General features: G+C 36.0%; 1 protein-coding gene across 1 annotated transcript in view; it reads right to left on the reverse strand.

Moving 5' to 3' along the window:
* Window positions 1–10,992: 10,992 nt before the first annotated feature.
* Window positions 10,993–24,148, reverse strand: part of LOC145999122 (uncharacterized) — a 231,159-nt gene continuing 218,003 nt past the window's right edge. Inside the window, exons 6-8 of the mRNA XM_083136058.1 lie at window positions 15,051–15,102; window positions 11,490–12,106; window positions 10,993–11,429 (exon numbers count right to left, since the gene is read on the reverse strand). Of these exons, the coding sequence (XP_082992184.1) occupies window positions 10,993–11,429; window positions 11,490–12,106; window positions 15,051–15,102 (1,106 nt within the window). The remainder of the gene's footprint in view (window positions 11,430–11,489; window positions 12,107–15,050; window positions 15,103–24,148) is intronic.

Here is a 24,148-nt window from a genome sequence, read left to right on the forward strand (position 1 = left end):
AATTACCGTAGAATTTTGGCAATCATTGTCACACAAACTTTGAACTTTCCTTAAAGTAATTAGCACTGTTTGGATTTCGAAGAAAAAAAAAGTTACTTTTGTTGGAAAAAAAACAACTTAAAAATGACCTTATGCAAGCATACACGCTTCCTATGGACAATGTATTTTCCGTTGACCTGAGACTGCAAATATTGTAGACTACTGTGAATTAATTAATGTTGAACCTTAGTATAATGCATTTAGGAGCTTTATTTTAATGCCAAGAGAATGGAACCTGGCCTGCCTAACCTAACTACGAAAGCATATATTGAACAAAATCTTAAGTAATCGTTAAAAGTCTGTAGTATGTGTTAACAGAAGTAAATCGAAATCGAACCATGTAAAAATTGCATTCGTAACATGATGAAATTGCAATAAAACAAAAGGAACTTCGACCATGTGCTTTAATTACTCAGTTTTTGCACAGACTTGTGGTCAAAAGGAAACTATAAATAACATTTTGAGAAAATATATCATTTTTCTCATCCACTGAACCATACTTCCATGCCCATTGTTGTATGATTGCAAAATATTCACTTGTGTAGGTTTATATCTGCACCTATTCATAGCTGTGTAAAAGATGCATTGATTTCTATAATAATGTAGCAAGTATGCCAAAGAAAATACTATTAAGTGAAAATGTCTATATTACTTGCACTCCTTCACTTTGTAGAGATTGTTTATTATTGACAAACATTTTCTTTCTGTAGGTGGACTTCGATGGAAGTGGAAAAATTTTGAAAATGGAATGTGCATGCCCGCGTGGGACATTTCGGTGCCACCATGGTGCAGCACTACTTATATATGCCAGCAAAAACATCTCCACGACAGATAAAAGGTGTACCTGGAAAGCAAAAGGTGCAAGAAAGAAAGGTCCAAGGGAAGTGGTCACTGCAGATGAGCTCTTCCCATCAAACAAGAAATTCAGAGCTTCTGGGAGACCAGTTGGTAAGCCTGATGTTGATTGGCTGCATAGTGAATTAAGTTCACTGTGCTGCAATGTGGGATTCACATGGCTACTACAGCCAGATGTTCATGAAAGTGCATGTGCAGTTCCAACTGTTGATGACTACATCTGCAGTGAAAATTTTGTAAATGCCCAAAATAAGGTTTTATATCTTAAAGATGTGTTACAATTAACACCAGATGAAATATCCCACATAGCCAATGTGACAGTGGGGCAAGCAAATAATCCTTTGTGGTCAACGGCGAGGAAAAATCGCTTGACAGCAAGCAATTTTGGATATATATTGAAGGCATGTAATAGGAACAAGTTCCCTCCATCTTTGTTTAAGCAAATTACTGGCTTTTACACCTTGGATGGTGTAAAAGCAATTCAGTGGGGGAGAGAGCATGAAAAAAAAGCCATAGCTGACTTTGAGGCTGAGACAAATTATTGTGTCAAGCCCACAGGCATCTGGCTACATGAATCGGGTACTCTTGGTGCAAGTCCAGATGGTATTGTAGAAGAGGAATCTGCACTTATTGAGGTAAAGTGCCCATATAAATACAGAAATTCCTCAAATCTGACAGAGGATATAATTCAAGACAGGTCATATGTTGTGCGACATGAAGAGGGGCAAATTGTGTGGAATACAGACCATGCATATTACCACCAGATGCAAGGACAGATGTATCTCTGCAATAAAGAAAAATGTTATCTCGTAATTTGGTCCCCAAACAGCAAAGTTATATACTTATGCATGAAGGACCCAGCCTGGGAACATAATTTACAAATTTTGGCAGATTTCTTTTTTAGAAAATACTTAGAGTTTCTAACTTCCTAAAATTTATGATGTAGTGTAAGTGATGGAAAGAGAAACAATTCCCATGCTGCTTCTATTAAGTATGATACTTGACTGCCTTCAACTTTTAAAGATTAAAAAAAAAAACTGCCTGATGAAAAGCACTTTAGAAGTTATTCCAAGCTTTCGATTTCAGCTCAGAATCATCATCAGGGCTGGTCGATTGATTGACTTGGTGTTTTAAGTCCACTTTTGTACAGTAAGGCTAATCGGGACCGGACCTACAGTTTAAAGTGGGATCCGAACCACCATGTATCGAACCCAGGATCCCTTAATTACATCAGGGCTGGTCGAGAGACGATGAAGGGGATGAGGTTGAAGTTTCGCTGGCGCTGTGGCAGTAGTGCCAGCGCAACTTCTACCATATCCCCTTCGTTGTCTCTCAACCAGCCCTGATGATGATTCCGAGATGGAATTGAAAGCTTGGAAGAACTCCTAGAGGTTTTTTATCATGTAGTTTGTGTGTTTTTGTTATCTTTAACATGAATTTACATTGTTATATATCTGTATTGGGTTTTGACAACATTGAATATTTGTAAATCTAAAATTGTATTAAGTGAATATTTGTAAATCTAAAATTGTATTGAGTTGTGGTTAAAAATTTTCACTTAGTTTTGTTTCTTAAGAATTACATTCTTGTATGCATAAAGTTTTGTAAAAATAGTAACAAAACTAATGCGACCATTCCCCTTCCAGGATGAAGTCGGAAGCATTAATTTTTACATGCATTAATAATTAAAGCAAGTCTAAATCTCTTGTTCAAGTAGAGCTTCAGTTTCCATCTTAATTAGCCTTTGGTAGGTTTTTTTCTTTCTAATTTCCAACTATACCTAAGTAGGGGGCGATTAAATAAATCTAAGGTCAGGAAAAAGTCAAGAATTTTGGATTTGTTATTTTGGTAGACACACTGGAATTAATAATTTTCAATGTGGAAAAGTAGCAATGTAAGTCATTAAAACATCAGGGAAACTCTGTTGAGCTCCCTTCCCCCTGCTTTGAATGTATGACTTTGATGTACACCAGGACATCAGTCCCAAAAAGTTATAGTTCTTCTGCTTTTTATGTGCTTCACATTTTATTAGGTGATTTATTTATACTACAATATGTAGTACATTTGTAATTTATATTATTAGTAATAATAGCATGAGTATGGGTGGTATTGTACATATTTGGGTTCACTCTTCTATGTGAAGTCTATTTACACGTGAAAGGATGGGGGGGGGGAAAGGTAAGTCAATTTTCTTTCATGAGCAAGGTGGTAGTGTCACATCCTGCCATGCTGATAGTGTGCTGGATATTACAACATGCTTTCTGTTGTTTCATACACTTCACACATCCATTTTGTTCCTTTTTGTTTATGTCTAGTAACGTTTTGCAAGTAAAATTTCATTTTTCTTGAGTCCGACGAGCATGTTTTTTCCCGACTCTTCATTTGTGGGGTGTTGCTGTTTAGTTGTTTGTATGTTTATGTTAGGTATCACCTCCACTGCAATAATAGGACAGTTAACTAGTAAATTATCAAAAGTTTTGTGAAACCTGAAATGAAAGTACCAGAAATTACAATGACATATAATGTTTGGTTTGGTTTGAGTTGGTGTTTTAAGTCCACTTTCTGCACAGTAAGGCTAATCGGGACTGGACCTACAGTTTAAAGTGGGATCCGAACCACTTGTGCCTCCACCGGGTATCGAACCCGGGACCCCTTGATGCCATGGGGGAGGCCCTGACATATAATGTTGATTGATTAGTGTGGGTATTCATGACCACTCTAATTAATTATCCTTTTTGTGATGGTGTTTGTATAACTGATATTAAATAGAAATAGTATATCATTTGTAAGTTAATAATACATGAGAATATGGGTATATTGTGATTAGTGCATACATGATGTTAAGCAATCTTTAGAATGATATACAGAAAAGATACATGCAAAAAGATATTGGTATTGTAATTTTTATTTATTATATGTTTATTATAAGTTGACTAGTTACATTTATTATTTCGGTACTAGTTAGATATAGCGAAAACACATTCTACTCGTTTATTTTCAAATTAATTTCATTTGTACTTACCTCATATGCATAGCGGAACATTTTTCAACTTGGGATTACTATTTTTCAATGAAAAAAGCGTTATTTTTAACATTATAAGTATTTTGTTGCTAATTGGCAGCCAAATCTTGACTCACGTTGTCTATCGTCAGCTGATATGCAGTGTTACCAAACTTATGAACCGATAAATTCACAAAAGGTTTTTAAGCAAAAATTGATCCACAAACCATTCACGGAAGGTTAGGTTAGGCAAATATAGAAAATTAAATTGAAAAAAAAAAAACGCTCACACGTCATCTTGTAAACTACCGTGTGGTTGCTACACTAACAGGGGATTACATAATCGAACGCACGGAACATTTGATTCACGTAGTCGACGGTAATGGTGGCACGAGCTATCGTGCAACGGAAATACATGAATGTCGAAAATTACATTATTTACCGGCCGAATAAATTGCACGAATGGAAAAAACACTATTCCCAGCTTCCAAAAATCTACAGGAACTCAATTCCGTAAGTACTTTCCCGTCTTTTCTCCTGTAAATTTGAAGAAATGTGTTTTCGCTATATGTAACTGTTTCCATTATTTCTACATTTAATTAATATATTTATAGATGCATTGATTTGATTAATTTATTAAGAGAACTTTGTGCACAGATAAGCTTATCAGGACTGGACCTACAGTTTAAAGTGGGATCCGAAGCACTTCCTAACATCTGCAAGCTAATGTTATACATGACAATTTTCAAAGGAAGAGTGTCTTTGGCTATAAATAAAGGGAGAAGGGCTGTCCTGCAGGAACCAAAACATACATACAGTCATCCTTATTCCAAATAATTTCTTTTGTATTATGTGCCTAGGAAGTAAATTATCGATTGACAGTGGCATTGTAAGAAAAATTTAATTTGATGTAAACTAGACATGTTGCACTGGGTATTTTCATATCTTTTGGTACTCACATTGTGGATTTTTTTGTGTGTGTGTTTTCTGCCTAAGTTGTCTGGTACTTTTCATATATATCACCAATGTGAATTTGTTTTGTTTCAAGTTGTAAAAAACTTGATTTTTTTTCTTTATTTAAACAGTAGTTACAAATGAGCTATGTAGCTCAAAGAAGCAATTTAATAGATATCAGAAAAACAAAAAAAATTGTAGGTGTGCAACGCAGAAGCATATAGTTTGTTACTCTTTGTAGCCCAAATGCATTTGCTACCCTATCTTCAAGTATGCTTCAAGTATGTTTTGGTTGGTTTACCCCCAACATTAATAGAGGGCTGGCTACACCTCTCATTTGTGAGCTGCTTAGCAAAATAAACAACGTGTTTGAGATGTCCATAGGAAACTTTGATTTCTGATACATTACTAAATAAAAGCCTCTGAAAGCTAGGTAATCATTTCCTTTCATTTGGTGTTTTAAGTCCACTTTATGCACAGTAAGGCTAATCGGGAATGGACCTACAGTTTAAAGTGGGATCCGAACCACTTGTGCCTCCGCCGGGTATTGAACCCGGTACCCCTTGATTACAAGGCGAAGACGCTACCAAGGTAATCATTTCCACCTACAAAGGTATTGCCATGAAACTATTTCATGGCATAGATATCCATTACCTTTTAACTGTCGATATTATTTGTGTTAATCCTTTACCACTATGGACCATCTCTGAGCTTCACTGATTTTATCTTTTACTGTATTTTTCAAATCTTATTGAATTCTACATTGAATTGTACTTCCCCTAGCAGTCTGACAGATGTACCATAGTAGTTACGTTTTATTTTGTTATGTTGTGTTTCAAATGACATATAACTCATTTTGAATGTCAGTAATGGACAATTCCATGGTGACATGTGACTTCTGTATGAAAAATCTGACTAATTTGTTTCTAATTCATATATTTGCAAATAAAACAGTTTGCTTGTTTTTCTCCTACATTATTTTGGAGTAAAAGACATGTACTGATTATGGAATATTCCAGCTCTTGTTCCTAGAGCAGGATTGTTGCATGGAAAATCAGTGTGATGCCTTTGTGCAGTGAAAAAATGTCTTGGATTCTTTGAAAAAGCAAACTCTGTGAAGTGACATGTCATTTTGCCCATATTTTATTAAATAAATGAGGTATCAGATAGTACAGTTTCAATTCCATGCAGATTTGGTTTTGATACACTTCCTTCTTTCCTTGTGACAAAATCATGAATTTTGTGATGTGTTACTTAAAAAATTTTGCCAACTCTGATTAAGCAGAATAATTGAAATACAGCATGTGCAACACAAAATGATTTATTGACAAACTGGAAAGCATAAAAGTGGTACCTGCCGACCTCTGTGGCAGACCTCATGGCATGTTACGATGCCAGGGGTCCCAAATTTGAATCCTGGCCTGTTCATTGGTGGTCTCTATGGATGTCCCTTCCTCAATTTCATCATATCGCCACTCATCCTCATGTTGCAATTAGCTAAAAGTGGAAGGAAAGTGAAGTAAAATGAACCAAATCCATCATTAAATAAATGAGGTATCAACTGTTACGTTGATGTGACATATGTTTTTTTTTTCATTCGTGGGTACATTGAGAAATATCATATTGGAGCATCTGGTACTCATATTTGTGCATAATGGTGAAATCTTTATTTTCCACTGTGATATCCACAACACTGACCAGCTATAAAATTCGGGCTGCTCTGCTCTTGTAACTCACAAGATGGAAACTGTTTCAGCAAAAGGAACAAAAAATCTTATTTGTAATGTTAACTCAGCAGAGAAAACTGTGGTAAAGCACTGATTCAATGCTTGCTTAGCGGTAATGGCCATTTCCTGTTCTAGTAGTTACGTATCTTTTCCAGTCCATTATCTCATAGCAAACACAGACACGTCCTAACACCAAATGCAGCCAACGCGAAGTGCAGACGACAGCACGAGCTGAGCGACGACGTTACAACATGGCGCAGGTGTGTTTTGCACGCTACGCACTGCTCGGAAATTAGAAACTCTATATTTACCTAAAAATGAACGCACATAGACGTGTGGAATTGCAGGGGATATTTGTCAATGGTGTAGATTTTAAAAATGATCTTTAATGAAAGTAGTGGAAATGTCCATTCCATTTAATGAGCTTGAAACATGGATTTTTTTTTTGTATTTCTGGGTAAACTGGCACACTACCTTTCCATGGATGTACAATGGCCGTGAAGTGGTCTTTATCCGACTGAGAATCATGCACGACAACCTTTTTTTTATGTTACTAGCTGCACATGCAAAGTATACAGAATAACAGAACAATAACATCAGTGTTTTTGATCATGACTGTCTGTCTCACTGAGAGATTTTGCTAGTAATTTAGTATGATATGGACTACCTCCAAATCGTATTCTGCCAAATACGATTCCCACTTATGGTACCTAACTTAATGCTTCATGTTTGCAAGGGGAATATAATTTAACACAGACAAATGAGGTTGTCCGTATAATACTAAAGTACCATTTTGCTCTTCCAACAATTCCATCTACTACTCGTTTTTCATGCAATATCAGAATATTTCAAGTTAACTCTTAAACTCTTTTAGTAAATTTACCATGAAAATGAACATGAAACAAAAGCTGAATTACAATGAAGAAATTCAACCAACATGGATAATAGACTTTCCAGCTCTCACCATACTATAAATCTGTAACTCAAATAGATGCGGATGAAAGAAACTGTATACGGGCTAAAAACTTAATTCACTGCATTCACTATCAGTGTTAGTAGTCTATTGTATCATAGTATACCCTTAATATCTATGTGCAAATTAACAAACAAATTCATATTCAGAAAATTCAGACCTTTAATTATTAAATTTCAATGGTTCGATATCTTGATAGGGAACTTTTTGTTGTATGGCTTCACTGACTGTGGGATCGCCTTAAATCTTACACATTACTTTGGCCTATGTCTCCTCAGACAACATAAAAATGTAGAAATTTCAAGAATTTGGACTTTCAAACAAATTTAGGACACATTGTTGTAATTTTTTATGGATTTCATTCCTCTTTGCATAAATTATGTTAGGTTTATTTAGGAAAGCAATAATTGAAAAGGTGCTTTACGTTATTTTTCTATCACCATGTCAAGTTATGTAAAACACATCAGAAATTGAAAGCTAAAAAAAAAAAAAAAAAAAAAAAAAGACGAACGAGTTCACAATTTGAAATCAAAACAGTGCTCCTACAAACCTCTCCCTAGTAGTTATGTGATTATCAACATCCATAGTAGTTAAGAATTAAAGAGGATATGAACAAAATCTCTTAATGTTTGGTAACATTCATTAAATGGAGAAACATGTTCATCTTTCTTGTAAGAATTATTCATCCATCTTCACAATAGAAAATCTTTTATAACTTGGACAATCCTATGCAAAACTTTAAATTATTTAATTTTTTTTAGAGGAAGAAATGACTAAAATATTTTAGTTTTATAAGCTTTATTTTAATTGGTTTATTTGATAATACAATTTTATCTTAAAAGACATACAAAGTTCCAAAATACAATGTCAAAAGTGAAACTTCTACCACTATAAGTTCTAGAAAACATTTCTCATCAAGTGTAGAGTGCAACTTGGTCAATATTATAATTGTAATACATTTCAAAGCTTGAACATTGAATAATGTCTTTAGATCTTTAAAGGTATGTTTTTGTTATTTATTTCATCTACATGTTTTTGTAATATTGAAAGTATTGTAAATATTAACTTATGGGAAATAAATCTGTAGTTTGGTTTACATTTTATACGATATAGTTTAATTGTATGCTGTACCTTTTATTGTCTTAAATGTATTTGCAGTGTATCCATAATTAGTTGTGCAAATTACTCACTGATTTCAATTCAAAAAGTATTCTAAAATACAAAAACTTTTTGTACTTACAATTCGTGAGTATCTGGTTTTCCAATGAACGAGGTTTCAAGAATAACTGTTCCGTTCTTCAGGTTCTTAAGTTACATAGGCTTTCCAAAATACACCATAGCCACGTCAATACTTTTCTCCCAAAATTCTTTAAACCCCTTACTATGGATTCCAATTTTTCATATAATAATCTCCAAACTTATATCCTTGTTCCTGGTATTTTGGGAGAAAAGTATTGACGTGGCTATGGTATATTTTGGATAGCCTATGCAACTTAAGAACCTGAAGAAGGGAACAGTTGTTCTCGAAACGTCGTTTATTGGAAAACCAGATACTCACGAATCGTAAGTACAAAAAGTTTTTGTATTTTAGAATACTTTTTGAATTGCAGTGTATCTAAATATATATGTTTTGTGGTTACGTGGAGATAGGTGATTTACTGCAAATTTTGTTCGCGATCGAATTTGCCATGACAGTACACACCTGGTGAATCCATCAGATAGGTCGTGAAATCGATTGCGAAGAAAATGTGCATGGAAAAATGAAAAGTAAAGTTACCAGAGTATTTCCAGTGTTATTATGAAATTGAAGCAAATTCTTAATCACTAACAAGGGGTGACATTTCCAAATACACCCAAATGTACACCTTCCTTCCACACAGTACACCTTGGACTGTATTTTGCAGACTAGCGAGGGTCTGGCATCTGGACTCGCAGCCAGTACAATTCTTTGTTGTCCCCATATGCTTGTGATTTTCCCTTCATCCATCTCACGACTATTCATCCTCATCTTCCCAATTAGCTTAAAGTAGCAGAAAGGCGGAGTAAAATAAACTGACTCAATTAATCCTACCAAAAATTACTCAGAAAAAAATTAAAACTGGTACCATGGTGTAAATTAAGCTTCCCAATTATTTCCATACACATTAAAAAAGTATTAGCCCTAATTATTTGTGTCAAAGAAATACTGTATTTCACCCCATAATTGTTGCACTATTTTTTTTGCAGTCCAAAATTGGTTTATAGCCTTTTATTGCACAATCGGCACATTAGATAATGTAACCAATGATGGTGAGGCAGAATTTTCAGACACACAAGACTACATTTTGTAAGTCAGTACTTCACATGTAGTAAATTTTCTCAAGTGTAATGTACAAATCAATAACAACTATCCATGTTAATTAATTATTTTATCAGATAGGACAAATGTTTTCTAAACTGCTACGAAGAAATGGTGTGTGTCGATTTGGATTATTAAATTTTAGCTGATATTCACAAATATTCTGTGCATCCTACCTTGCCGGTTTATTAATAAATGATTTTTACATAATATTGGAACAATTTCTTTAAAGCTTCACATGATGGCCACATCCTTCTTTCTTGGGAAATAATGGGCATAAAATCTCTAATGATCATGTGGTAAAATACAAGCAAATTCTATACTTCCAACTAAAAGCCACCCAGAAAAAATTAAGTCATAACATTACATAGATTAATAGCTCCAAATTTAAAGAATCATAGAAACTGGAAGTTATTTACATCCACATCTCAAAAAGCTAAACCTTCATGTTTTATTTGAAAAGGTACTGATAGCTCTTTAACTGTTATGTAACATATTCATTCATTCATTTTTTTCTGCCCTTGGGCAGGTCTTTCCTTGCAAACTCCATGCTGTTCGATGTTCAGTTGCAAGTTTTCTAGGGAAAAATAGATGCGGTAGTTTCCCATTACTTTCCGCATCCCACTCTCTCTTTCGCATCTTAGAAAGATCTAAGATCCCAGGGGGCCCCAGCAAGGAGGTGAGGAGAGTGGATTTAACTTCATTGGGCCCTCTGGACTTCACCGCACCAAACGCAAAGGTTTAGATATAGGTTGAATATCAATTCCATCAGGGTTTTTGATCCATCTGAGAACAGAAAATCCCAATAAGTCTTCGCCCCCCGTATATACACGGCTAAATACCAAACAAACAAATTCTTACTACTTAAAAACTACTTACAACAATTAACAAAATTATTTACAGACAACAGTTACAATTAATGCATTACAGAAGTACAAAATTATTTACACAAAACAGTTAAAATCAATCCATTACAGAAGAACAAAATCATTTACACACTACAATTACATTAATTCATTACATGAAGACATAAGTTCAAAAGGTATTATATAAGTACAAAATTATTTACATCCTTATAATCAAATATTGGTCATTACTACTGGTATTAATCCACATCCTTTGGCCTGTAGAAAATATCCATTTCTCTTATCAATGGATATTGAAAGTTTGTTAGGGCTGCACACACCTGCCACACTTTGCTAGCATGTGGAAGTAATGACTTTGGGATAAAATCCAATATGGTAAAGCCTTTTATTCGGCATATAGCCCTTTCCACATGAATTCTTGCCCTAGCTATACTCCTTGTTTGCATGACCTGTTCATTCGTGAATTGTGGTGTGGACAAAAAAGGAGGTATGTTTACGTGCACACCTGGAGGCAGAATGTCTGATATAAGAAAACCTTTGTCCGCCAAAATCAGATCACCTTCCTTTAATTGCTCCAGCAATCCACAATGTTGCGTAATTTCCTTGTCAGATGTGGACCCACCATACAGTTTGCTCGTGAATGTTACAACACCATTTGGTGCAACACCAACAAGCCCCTTCAGCGTGTTCCTGTTTTTGTAATGGCTGTAGGTCATCTGCTGCTTGGACATGGAATTTGGGACTGCTGTGTACACCTCAGTGCAATCAATCACCACCCGGCAATGGGTGAATGGAGAGAAGCAACTGGGCATGCATGTTTTGTTTTTCGAAAGAGATGGAACTGTGGACATAAATCCCTCTACTAAAATCTCATGGAGAAAATATATCCATGTTAATACAACATTTGTCACTGTTGCCACACTACACCTGAACCGTACACTTAAATCAGCATGTGTCAGATTCTGCCTCAACTTCATTAGAGTCATAAACAATTGGTCCTCTTTCGAAAGTGATTGAACATTCCAGCCATAAAAGTATGTCATGTCAAATCGTGAGCACAAAGTTAACAGCACCTGAAATATATCTTTATTGGGCAAACCAGTATACATTATGACAAGTTTCTCATCCCCTGAAATTTCCTTGAATGAGAAACATTGTTTTAGATGCTGGACTTCCTCTCTCAACTTCTCCACTTCCTGCCGTAAAAAGTAATTTTCTGCCTCTGCAACTACACTATTGTTCAGACTTGTTGAAGCCACATTTTCAGTGTTGTAATGAACTGCATGTTCTTCATGTTGTTCTTCACAAGGCTGTTGTTCTTCATCACAATCTTCAGGTTCAGTAAGAAGCTTCCTAAAATAAAATGTACAATGTGGTTAACAATCAATTCCAATTAAATAATACACACTGCAATTCATGCAGGGGTCATTCCATACCAGATCATCCAACAGTGGCTGTATGGGCATTTTAGAAAATTATCGCATGATATCTGTAATTAAAAAAAATCCTCAGAAATGCATAATTTCTTTTCCAACATGACTGTTTGTGAAATTATTACAGTTTTTTTTAGATGAGTACTCATGAAAAATCTGAAATTAGGCATTAAAGAAGCTCTGCATGTACCTCTCACAGTAAAAATCTCAACTGCTTTGGTCAATACGGGGTACCACATGCAGCTTTAAAATGAGTCATTTCTTCAGTGGTCAATCTTATACTAGTTTAAATTTAGTATGCCTAACCTATTACAGTAAAATTGTTGTTTCTGGAAAAGATAGGTAATGTGAATCTCATGATGGATATGTTGAAGAAACTAGTACAAGAAACTGCTATTTCAAAAATCTCCAAGTGCTTCTTCATTGCACAACCACTCTTTTCTGATGCCAAATGCACTGCTTCTTCAATTTACACAGTTTTCTTATAACTACCGTTCAAATAAAAAATTCAATCTTGAAAATTGCAAAATTCCACAAACTGCAATGTTGGAGTTCATGCTGCAAACACGGATGCATTTCTAAGGAATTATTTTTTTGTATTTGCAGATATCCTGCACTTACATAAAAAAAATCAAGCCTCAGACTAAACTCTATAAGTAAAATATTCTGGCCTAAAAATTAAAATTTTAACAGTTGTTATAAATTTCCACCTAAATTTTAGCAGTACAGAAGTGATTTTGAGTAAACCTACTCAAACATCTCACAAAGTATGCTTCAATAGATATAAAATTAATTGTATTTCAGGTCTCCATCTCTAATGGTTTCCGAGATATTAAGGTTTTCCATAAACAGCTATGCGAGCAAAAAATGATACCTGCCACTTTGGAAAAACAGACATAGAACTAAAGGGATTTTTTTTTTTTTACACTGGTTCCAAAATCTGAAAACATAAGATTGTACAAGCATATGTACTACAAATGAAAATTGTCTAAAATGGTCATGCAACTAATTATTTTTAAAATAGATGATTTTCAGAGATTGCATTTTTCGGTAACAGTTTCATACATCGGAGACACATTTCTTCATTTTTACAGAAGAAACTACTTACGGAAATTAGTTTCTCTAAGGTTTCCAACATTAGTCGAGGTATTTTCTTTCATCGTGGTATCTATTTGACCGGGAAATCATGCCAGTGTTTCCAACCCCCCTTTTTTTTAACTATGCTTGCCTAACCTAACCAAACCTAACATAACCTTATAGGAATGGTTCGTGGAGCTATCAGTCAGCTACCCGTGCATAATGGACAATTTGCACACGTGACGAACACGATAGTAGGTTTTTTTCGGTGAAGAAGGTTGGATAACACGGTACTAGTTTACTATCCTTCGGACAGATTTCTTCATTTCTACAGAAGAAACTACTTACGGTAATAAGTTCCTGTAGTATTGTGTAACATCGGGAAGGTGTTTTGTGTGAAATTCAGGTAAGTTTTTCGTATCCTGGAAACGGATTTCTTCAAATTTAAAAGTTCGGGGCACATTTGGGGGCAGGTGACTTCGGCCAATTTCTAACATGCCTTTAACAGGGAGCCTATAGAAAAAGCCGGGGAGCCGGAGCGGAGGCAGGGCCACGTTAGCAGTTGGGGGTGGTAGGTCAATTACCCCAGGGGCAGAGCCCGGAATCTGTGGGAAATTACGAATCAAAAATTTCAAACTACAATATTTTTTTACTTTAAATTTCCCACCAATTTCGGGATGGATAGCCCCAAAAACCATTCATGGAATGTTCCGCAAAGCAGATAGGTAAGTACGAATGTCAAAAATTGACGAAACGAAGAATTTATAGGTGTCCGAAGGATAGTAAATATTTACCCCGGAGACACCTATCAATGATTTATTTCACAATTTTTTACATTGGTAATGTACTATTCTGCATTGTGGAACGTTTCTTTAGGTGAAATAATGAATTTCTAACGAAAATAATGCCTATTTCTTACATTAACGAGTACTTACTGTTGTTCCTTATTTCCCACAAACCATCCACGGGTAGCCCCACAAGCCATTGACATTAGCCCGAAAATTCACGATAGCCCCACGAACCATCGCGGGGACGAGGTATGCCTACTAGGTTAGGTTAGGCCTGTTAGGTTAGGTTCCATTAGCACTCCTTTCGTTCAATTTAGCATATACGGACAATATGAGAGCGTATTGTGCTCTCGTGCAGAAAGCAAATGGCGGCAACAGCAATAGTGGGTCGGAAATAGATTTTCGTAGAAAACCACATGCATTTGCATTAAAATGGATCAAAACTACATTCTCGAACATCAACAACGCTACAGAAAATGATTTGCGTAAGTACTTTCTCCTGTAAATTTGAAGAAATCCGTCTCCGGTATAGTAAAGTGTTACCGTCTCCGGTATAGTAAAGTAGTACCGAATTGAACCTGGTACCTCTTGATTGCACAACATTACTCACCCCTATGCCATTGGGTACAGACACAAGTTAGTAGCAAGAAACAATGGACAACATCTGTCTTTTGGATGTTACACCATGTAAAATTATTTAGCTAGTTGCAAAATCTGACATCACAAACTTCTAAGTCAAACAGAAACTGTAAGTGAAATAGGTTAGCTGCAATTGGCAAAACACCAACTTTCCGTCTTTTCCAAAGAAAAAGCAGGTTTTTTGTAGGAAAAAAATCGTTTCTGCTATTCTATATACACACATTCATAAATATATAGTAGCATATATGTGTATGTCTGAACGTACCTTTTAACTTTCCTTTTCTCCGGAGATTCGAACGTCATATACTTAGAAGCATTCCTTTTGAAAATTGTAGGTCCATTTTTTCTATTTTCCCCTACAAAATGGCAACTACAAATAAGGGAACTCCTTGAAGGTGTCCTGTCTGCTCTTCTGTAAAAAGATAAAAAATGTATCAATGTACGTTAAACACTTCACTACAAAAACAAGAGAAGAATAAAATACCATGATAATTGCACCTAAACCTTTTTTCTTGCGCATTTGAGGCCGATTGTATACACCATGCATCACGTAAAACAGTTGTTCTATTCACGTTTAACAAACTGGAAATTTTCATTTCTACTTAAGAATGGAGAATTTCAGCCATATGTCGTGTGGGCATATATTTAAAGTAACATTACTGGCCTCATTAAAGTTATCTAAGGCATTCTCTCACACACAATACACAATAAGAATTCAATAACAAAGAAGTAAATAATAATTCGCACGTGAGAATTAAGGCAAACGAAACAAGATAAACGCAAATACAAATCTGCTTGTTAAAATTTATAGGTATATTTCTTACCTTATAGACTTAATCCACTTTTTCTTCAAACCTTCTTCTGTAGGAAATCTTAAGAATTTACATGTATTGCGTTCGCTATAGTGGTCGCAATCGGGAACAAAACACATTACCATCTTTCTCGCTGTAAGTACGCAAGTAGTTTAGAAACAAGATGGCGATTGCCATGGTAACGGTTTCCGGAAATACGTCACGCTTAACACGTCCATTGGGGAAAAATCGAAAGTCCCAGTTTAACGTTGCCTAGTGTACCGACCGTTTGTTGGAACCCCAAAACACAAGGAAAACCGGTTTTCAAGTGTTTGATGCCACGCAGCAGTGAGTCAGGTCATTTCAAAGTTCAACGTGCAAGCGGACGCGTCTAACAAAAATACAGCGTGTATATAAAGTGCCGGAGAAATAGTGCGCTATTATCGGCATAATATATGATATTAGTATAAATTGTTTCGGATTCTTTTCTGCAAGGTATGTGTAATACGATAATTAAATCCAAGTTTATTCATAATTAACTGTAAATTAGTTATTAATAATTAAAGACACTCATGTTTTTTTTCATTTTATTGAGAACATGTTTATAAACATTGAGCAAAAAGTTAACCACTCGACTTCACTCGATCGATGATTCTCACTGGAAAATGTTTGTTGAACCCTTAACTTTCAATATTTCAATGAATTGGCTACTACAACCTGCTACCCTAGTATTAAGACTAATTATTTAAACAATGTGCAGTCATAAATAAAATATAAAGAGAACGTACGTGGGTGGAAAATCGGTTAGATATTAATGAATGTTGTTGAAAATGGATACTCGGGGGTTTTTGAGGTCGCTGATAACGAATCTGACAATATTTTCCCCAAAAACAAAATGGCGGATCCAATATGGCGGCCAAAAATTCACAAATGTTGATAACTATTAACGAAAATTGTTACCCGGGGGTTTTCGGGACCGCTGATTACGAATCTGACAATATTTTTCCCAAAAACAAAATGGCGGATCCAATATGGCGGCCAAAAATTCACAAATGTTGATAAATATTAACGAAAATTGTTACCCGGGGGTTTTCGGGACCGCTGATTACGAATCTGACAATATTTTTCCCAAAAACAAAATGGCGGATCCAATATGGCGGCCAAAAATTCACAAATATTGATAAATATTAATTTTGATTATAATTATTTATAATCAAATAATAAATTGAAATAATAATATTCAAATTTACTGAAGGGAACGTTTGGACTAATTACATTATTAAAAAATAAATATTAATGCTGATATCGTTTATGACGATTAAATTATGTGAATAACTTAAATACAATTTTGTTAAGTTAATTGGTGACAATTGGTCAGATGTCTGAGGAAGCACAAGAAGCGAGTAACAAGCTAATAAAAAAATATAGACAAGATTTCTCCAGAAAACATAGCCGAGAAGCGACAATGAGCGATTTATTTCATCGATTATTACTTAGCTCCGATCCATATGTTTCAAGTATTCGGAAAATCCTCCCAAAAAATAAAAGATCACTGTCACTAGAAGCACGTCAAATGATAATTAATGATACCGATACCGACACCGAAAGTGAAGTAGAGTCATCAGATGTTGGACATGGCAGCAATTACGAAATTGAAAGCGATTAAATGTATTAATAATTTCTTTACTTTAAATCATTTAGTAATAAAAATTAAAAAACATTCCTTTGTCATTTTAAAATTATATATATATATGTAATAAAACCTTTCGCTTAAATAAATTTTCACGGTAGAAACTGTATACTGCAATAAAAATTGTTTTTAAAAAAATATTTTTAAATTTATACACTTTTACAACCCACGAGTAACGATTTTCGTTAATATTTATCAATATTTATGAATTTTCGACCGCCATATTGGATCCGCCATTTTGTTTTTGGAAAAAAGTATTGTCAGATCCGTCATCACCAGTCCCGAAAACCCCCGGGTAACGATTTTCATTAATATTTATCAACATTTGTGAATTTTCGACCGCCATATTGGATCCGCTATTTTATTTTTGGGAAAAATATTGTCAGATTCGTAATCAGCGGTCCCGAAAACCCCCGGGTAACGATTTTCATTAATATTTATCAACATTTGTGAATTTTCGACCGCCATATTGGATCCGCCATTTTGTTTTTGGGGAAAATATTGTCAGATTCGTAATCAGCGGTCCCGAAAACCCCCGGGTAACGATGTTCGTTATTATTTATCAATATTTGTGAATTTTTGGCCGCCATATTGGATCCGCCATTTTGTTTTTGGTAAAAATATTGTCAGATTCGTAATCAGCGACCCCAAAAACCTCCGAGTAACGATTATTGTCACGATTTTTCAATTCTGTCTCGAGTTATTTGATGATGACCACCTTTTTCGAATTTTATCCCACTGTGCATCAGTACCACGGCATGTAAGACTTCTCAGTTGCCTGACAGAACTGCCTTTACGCAGAGCAAGTTTTGATAGCAGGTCCACGAGATCGTGTTAGTTCATAGCAAGCAGTCGTAGTGGTAAGAGCGAAGATTATGGTGTTCACAAACATAGAAAAAGCGGACATGATCCTGATTTATGGGGAATGCCGAAAGAATGCCTCAGAAGCCTACCGTGTGTACGCAGAGAGATATCCGGACAGACGACAGCCATCTCGACGTCTGTTTGGTAAGTTATTTATTAAATTAAGAGACACCGGAAGTGTAACACCACGAGCACGTGTGCAGAACAAGCCAACTACAGGTGAGGCAGGTGCAACAAATGTTCTCGCCGCTGTTGCTGTGAATCCGCACGTTAGCTCCCGTGAAATTGCCAGGGATGCTGGGATGAGTCAGCGAAGTGTATTGCGCATTCTGCAAAAACACAAGTTTCACCCATATCATATCTCCCTCCATCAGGAACTTCACGGGAATGATTTTGTGGACCGTGTTCGGTTTTGCACATGGTTGTTACGACACAACACACCTGATTTGTCACGTATCCTCTTCACTGACGAGGCAACTTTTACCAATCATGGAAATGTCAACCTAAGGAACATGCACTATTGGTCGGTGACAAATCCACATTGGCTTCGCCAAGTGGAACGCCAGCGACCATGGAGTGTGAACGTGTGGTGTGGTATAGTAGTGGGTGAACATCTCATTGGCCCTTTTTTATACAAGGGACACTGAATGCTGACCGATACATACAGTTTTTACAACATGAACTGCCTGTACTATTGGAGGACATACCACTTCAGACAAGGAGGGACATGTGGTACCAACATGACGGGTGCCCAGCTCACAGTGCAAGACGTGCTACAGCATGTGTGGAAAATACATTTCCAAATCGTTGGATTGGACGTGGAGGGCCTGTCAAATGGCCGGCTCGTTCCCCAGATTTTACACCGTTAGACTTTTTCCTGTGGGGAAAGCTGAAGGACATTGTCTACCGGGATGTGCCAACAACTTCAGAGGATATGCAACACCGCATTACTGCGGCCTGTAGGGACATTCCCTACAAGATGCTACATTCTGTGCAACGATCTTTGCGTGGGCGCCTCGTTGCCTGTATCGCAGCTGACGGCCACCACTTTGACAGGTTTTTGCTTCTTACGCAGTGGTTCTTCTACATACTCTCATGGTTATTTTCATTATGCTGTAACACTGTCAAATACATGGTGCTGACGATATCTTCCTTTAACACGTTCTGTCTTCATCTTGTCCAATGGCTTCCGACATCTCATACTTGTACAAGCCGTGGTACTGACGGTCAAGTGGGCCACTTGTTAGTTTGTTTACATATTTTCACATGGCCATATCTTCGTTCCTATGTGCAGTAGATGCATGAGACCAACGGCATTGTGTTTCTCTGCGTGTGCTCTTTTATATTATGCATGTTATTGTATATTGTTCCATTTAAAAAAATATGATTTGCTCCAGATGCCCCATTTGTCGATATTTTTCGACCCACCCCATACCTCCGATTTACGAGCCCCATTTGATATTATTGTTTCCTGCAAACCTCACATCGCTACTGTTTCTGGTTTCTTCGCTATTTCAGGTTGTACCTTTAGGTGCCTCACACGGTATATTATATTAATTAGATACAAATAAAGTGTGCTGTATTTAGTAAAAGGACGAACCCAGATATATAATAAAGTGAGGAAGGGAAGTTCTTTAGATGGATCATTAGTTCTGACAGTCAAAATTGGACAGACTGGGCTATACACTCATTACTGAACATGAATGCTAAACTAAAAAGCCTTGGAATCTTGCCACCTTTTGGGCTAGGATGAAGTAAAGGAGTTGCTTGGTGGGGTTTATTGCCTCAGTATTGTGTATACATTCTTCTTAATATGGTGGACACTGACATATCGTAAATTCTCGAGTAAAAGCAGAGAAAGAAACGATAATATATAAACTGGGGAGCTTTTATCAAACATCAATTTTATAAGTCTTTATTGATTAAGTCAGAAAAAGACAAAATCATTAGTATGCCTCGAACAGGCAGGAAATGATCACCATCAGAAAATCCATCTGTAATCACAGAATGTCAGTTCTCTAGTGTTCTACGTATTCCAGAACAAACTCCACTGGAACGAACAAGTGTTCCTTTTTGGTTCTTGGCCTCAATCAAAGAACTAGAGTGTCCATGCACTCACACTCCTTGGTTGACAGGTTGTCAGTCAGTGACTGTGAAAACATGCCGAACTCTTGAACACTATTGCACTCACTGAAACATGACTCACTTCCCAAGCCCATTCCACTAGCAATCTTTTTCTTTGGAAAGGAAACTCACTGCCATTGTCTGCATTCAAGAACAGATCATTTTGCCTTTCAAAACCCATGTTTACGGTACAGAATTTAAGAAAATCCTTTATATAAAAAGGTATGCATATAATATGGGACTCACAAAATAGGCAGAATGAAATTACTATGGATTAATACTAATGATACACTTCAAAGCTCATGTAGCATTAAGAACATTTATCTCTGAACAATATCTGAGTAAAAGAAAATTCCAAAAGGTACAGTGCAACTTGGTATTGGCGAAAAAAAAAATACTGGTGCAGATCTTGGTTGAAATGTGATAAAGAAGAACTCTACTAGATCGATATACAGAGTGGTCACTGTTGGATCATTATAAAATACAATATACTTGAAATTCCTAATTTTCAAGGCAAACTTTCCAAAAATACAAGGGTACAAGCAGATGCTTTCTCTATTTCAACATTATATATTAGCACCTTTCACCACCCACAGACAAACACACACACATATATTAACAAAATAATGGGCCTGTTTGATTGCATTGAATCATAAAATTCTAATTTAATTCAATGAAACGGTATGGTGTGTATATATACTATTTAATATATTCAATTTAAAGTGAGGAGTTTACATTTGCCATTTCACATACTCAGGCTTGAAATACATGTACAAACAGAAGTCATAAATGTTACAGAATATGATATTTTACGAAAAATTGTTAATTGTATAAGAATTTCAAACTGAAATTTACACAATCAACTTCATGATATCTTGACTGATTGATGTTTGAACTACTAAACACTGATCCTTAAGTTACTAGTGCCATTACTGTACCTGACCTGGTCTGTCGGTTTGGTTGCATCAGCGCTATGTGGTCCGTTGATGGTGTGTACTTTGAGCACTGCCCCACCTTTCCATGGATACACTTCATGAGTCACACCACTTAGACCAACCGCTCACCATGCCCAATCTCCTCACACTCCCATCGTCACCTCTCGTCACCCAGGAGCTGGCTGGCATTTTTGTGATGACATACCATTTTATTTCCAGCTCGTAACACTACAGTTTAAAGTGGTCATGAAATCTTGCAATAATCTGCCTGTCAGATACTAACAAAGTAAATATATTGAGAGAGAATTCTGTTATATTTTCCACGCAGCTTTAATTTCTTTCCTTCCTCGATAAAAAGAAAAGCTAAACTGTGAAAAACTTACATCGAGGCATTTGTAAATGTATGAATTCATTTGGATTTACAAAAGTTGCAATTTTTTACACAGAATTCATGCATAATTAGCCACACTGATTAAGTACAGTTGCTGCAGAAATCATATATTTCAGTATGTGTAAATGTTCTGAACGTGTATAATTGTTACAGTGTTGTTCCATCACGATAGGGGGGGAGAGGGGGACTATAAGATTATTGGAAGTAGTCTAAACTCTTTCCTAATCATAATATTCAATAAATCTGAGGTTCAAGTAAAGTATTCATTCATATTGTTGAAATTTCTTTACAGAAACTACACATGAATGCTACAGGAAGATAAAACTGATAGTTTTTGTATCATGCTGTCCTTTCTTCTTCGGTGCAGGTCACATTTGTTCCATTTGCATTGTCTTTTGCTATGAAGTCTCATATGCATATTAAGTATCTTCATGGGTAAAATCTATGTTCAAAATTAAACAATTAAAAGTATTATTTTTGATGTGAAACCTCATATGCACATAATATATGGAAATTTAATGTGATGAATACTTAGAACTGTGTTTCAACACCAACATTTTGAAGTATTCACAATAAAATAAATAATACAGTCATATATTATATTCTATTATAAAAAGACAGGATATTACATACAGAGTGCAAAATAGAAAACAAAACATATTTTTCAGATTCTGGCAGTTCACATGAACCAGTAAAATTATATGCTGATTTCTCAAGAATGGATTTTTTAAAAATATATTACATGTTATAACTTACAGAATTCTTCAACATGCATAAAACAATATATTCATTCTCATACACTCAGAGTAACTCTAAAAGAAACCTAAACTTGATCACAAATTCAGTGTGATTCAAAAGTGTGGAACCACCCATATAATTGCTTCAGATATCACTGTACATGAATGGAAGCACACGAAGTAACTGGAAGACCAATTGCGTCATCTCTGAGTTATGTTACAAACCAAATCTTGAATTCAACTTAACTCCTTCAAATGGGAATAGGGGGCAAGTGACACATCAAAATCATGTGAAATTTTCTGGCAAAGAGAATGCTGAAATCCATTTAACAATGTCTTTAAGCATTTGCAATTTACTCAATGTTAAGGGTAAAGACTGCCATTGTTATGTGCATGCTGTACATCAATGTTTGTTCCTTGTTATGAAGTGAACCAAGATGTCATTGATCAAGGAGCACATTGACACTAGCTTACATTGTGGTGGACAGAGTGCAAGGAAAGTTGCAATCTCTTCAACTGCAAACACACTGAGAGGTGGCCGGCCAATTGTTCGTAGCGCAGTGGTGAAACTCATACACAAATTGTTGCAAAGGGAGAGAGTGTGTGTGGTGACTATGAAGAACTAGGATTACCAGTAAGGGTAATGTAGGATATACTGGCCCAATATGTAGGACACAAAACATTCTCAATAAATAATACATATTTCTATAGAACACGTTAGAAAGTAGTTAAAACTGACATTTTCAGTTTTAAGAAAGTGAATTCTTAATGAATTTTTAAATGCAAAATTCCAAAACTTGCAATCATACTAATCAATGCACCTCTCACTACATGATTTAAGTGGTACTTCTCAAAGGAGACAATTTCTATCAAAATTTCAGGTTTAGTGAAACTATATTTATGTTAGAGTGGACAACAGGGACCAGTACAAAACATTTTACAGACATTATGAAAAAAAAATGTCTCTCGTGAGCCTGTTGTGCTGATCATAGTGAAAGTCGTCTCTCAACATTTGAATTATGACCTGTAATGGCAAACAAATATTCAGCAATTACCATAATTCCAGGACACATTTTCCCATATGAGAACTCCAGCCTACCATGCCAGATGGCAGAAGAAGATGCCATGGACACCAGGTGACGCAGTGGTGGCACCACTCACTTGCCCAGAGCCAATCCAGGCAGGAGGAGGACAGCAGCAGAGAACAACAGCAAAGGGAAAAAGAATGAAACAGGCAGCCTTGCCAATAAGAGACAGATGTGACCCCAACACTTACGTGTAAGGGAGCTAGGGTTACATTCTGACCTAAGCCAACAACATGAGGCAAGAAACATCAAAAGTCCTGCATGAGGTATCACAACAGCAAGCTGAAAAATTTGCTTCAGTACCATTCAGCAAATTTTATTCGGGAGCAGGAGGATGTATGACCGATGTACCAATTACCTTTTATCATTACCATCGGTCTTTCTACGCACTTCCCAAAGATCTCATTTTTCTGCTCTGAGAAAAGGACAGCCGTCTCAAACGAACCAGCATTCTTTCCCATGAAGCCCTGCATATATAATAGATCACCGCATCTACTTCGAGAGAAAGAAAACAGTGTGTTCCCGCAATAAACTCTGATATCCATCCAGTCCACATTTGGCTCATGTCACCATCAATTCACGTTAGGATTGATGGTTGAAATTTAGAGAAGCAGGGGGTGACATGCAGCTAATCACGGAACTTCAGGCACTTCAAAATTTAAAACCCCCAATGAGACTCTCGACCTCGTCCTGAACAACGATCCTCTGTTCTCAAGGGAGAATAAAGCTGCCCAGGCTCAGATTCAAAACAATAGTTCTGCACATAACAAACTCAAGCAGACGACATAATTTCATAACTTTAACGAAATGTCGGAGATGTGAGCAGATAAAATTAATTAGA

Source organism: Lepisma saccharinum, chromosome 15, assembly GCF_977018435.1.
Source record: "Lepisma saccharinum chromosome 15, izLepSacc3.1, whole genome shotgun sequence".
Taxonomy (NCBI): Eukaryota; Metazoa; Arthropoda; class Insecta; order Zygentoma; family Lepismatidae; genus Lepisma; species Lepisma saccharinum.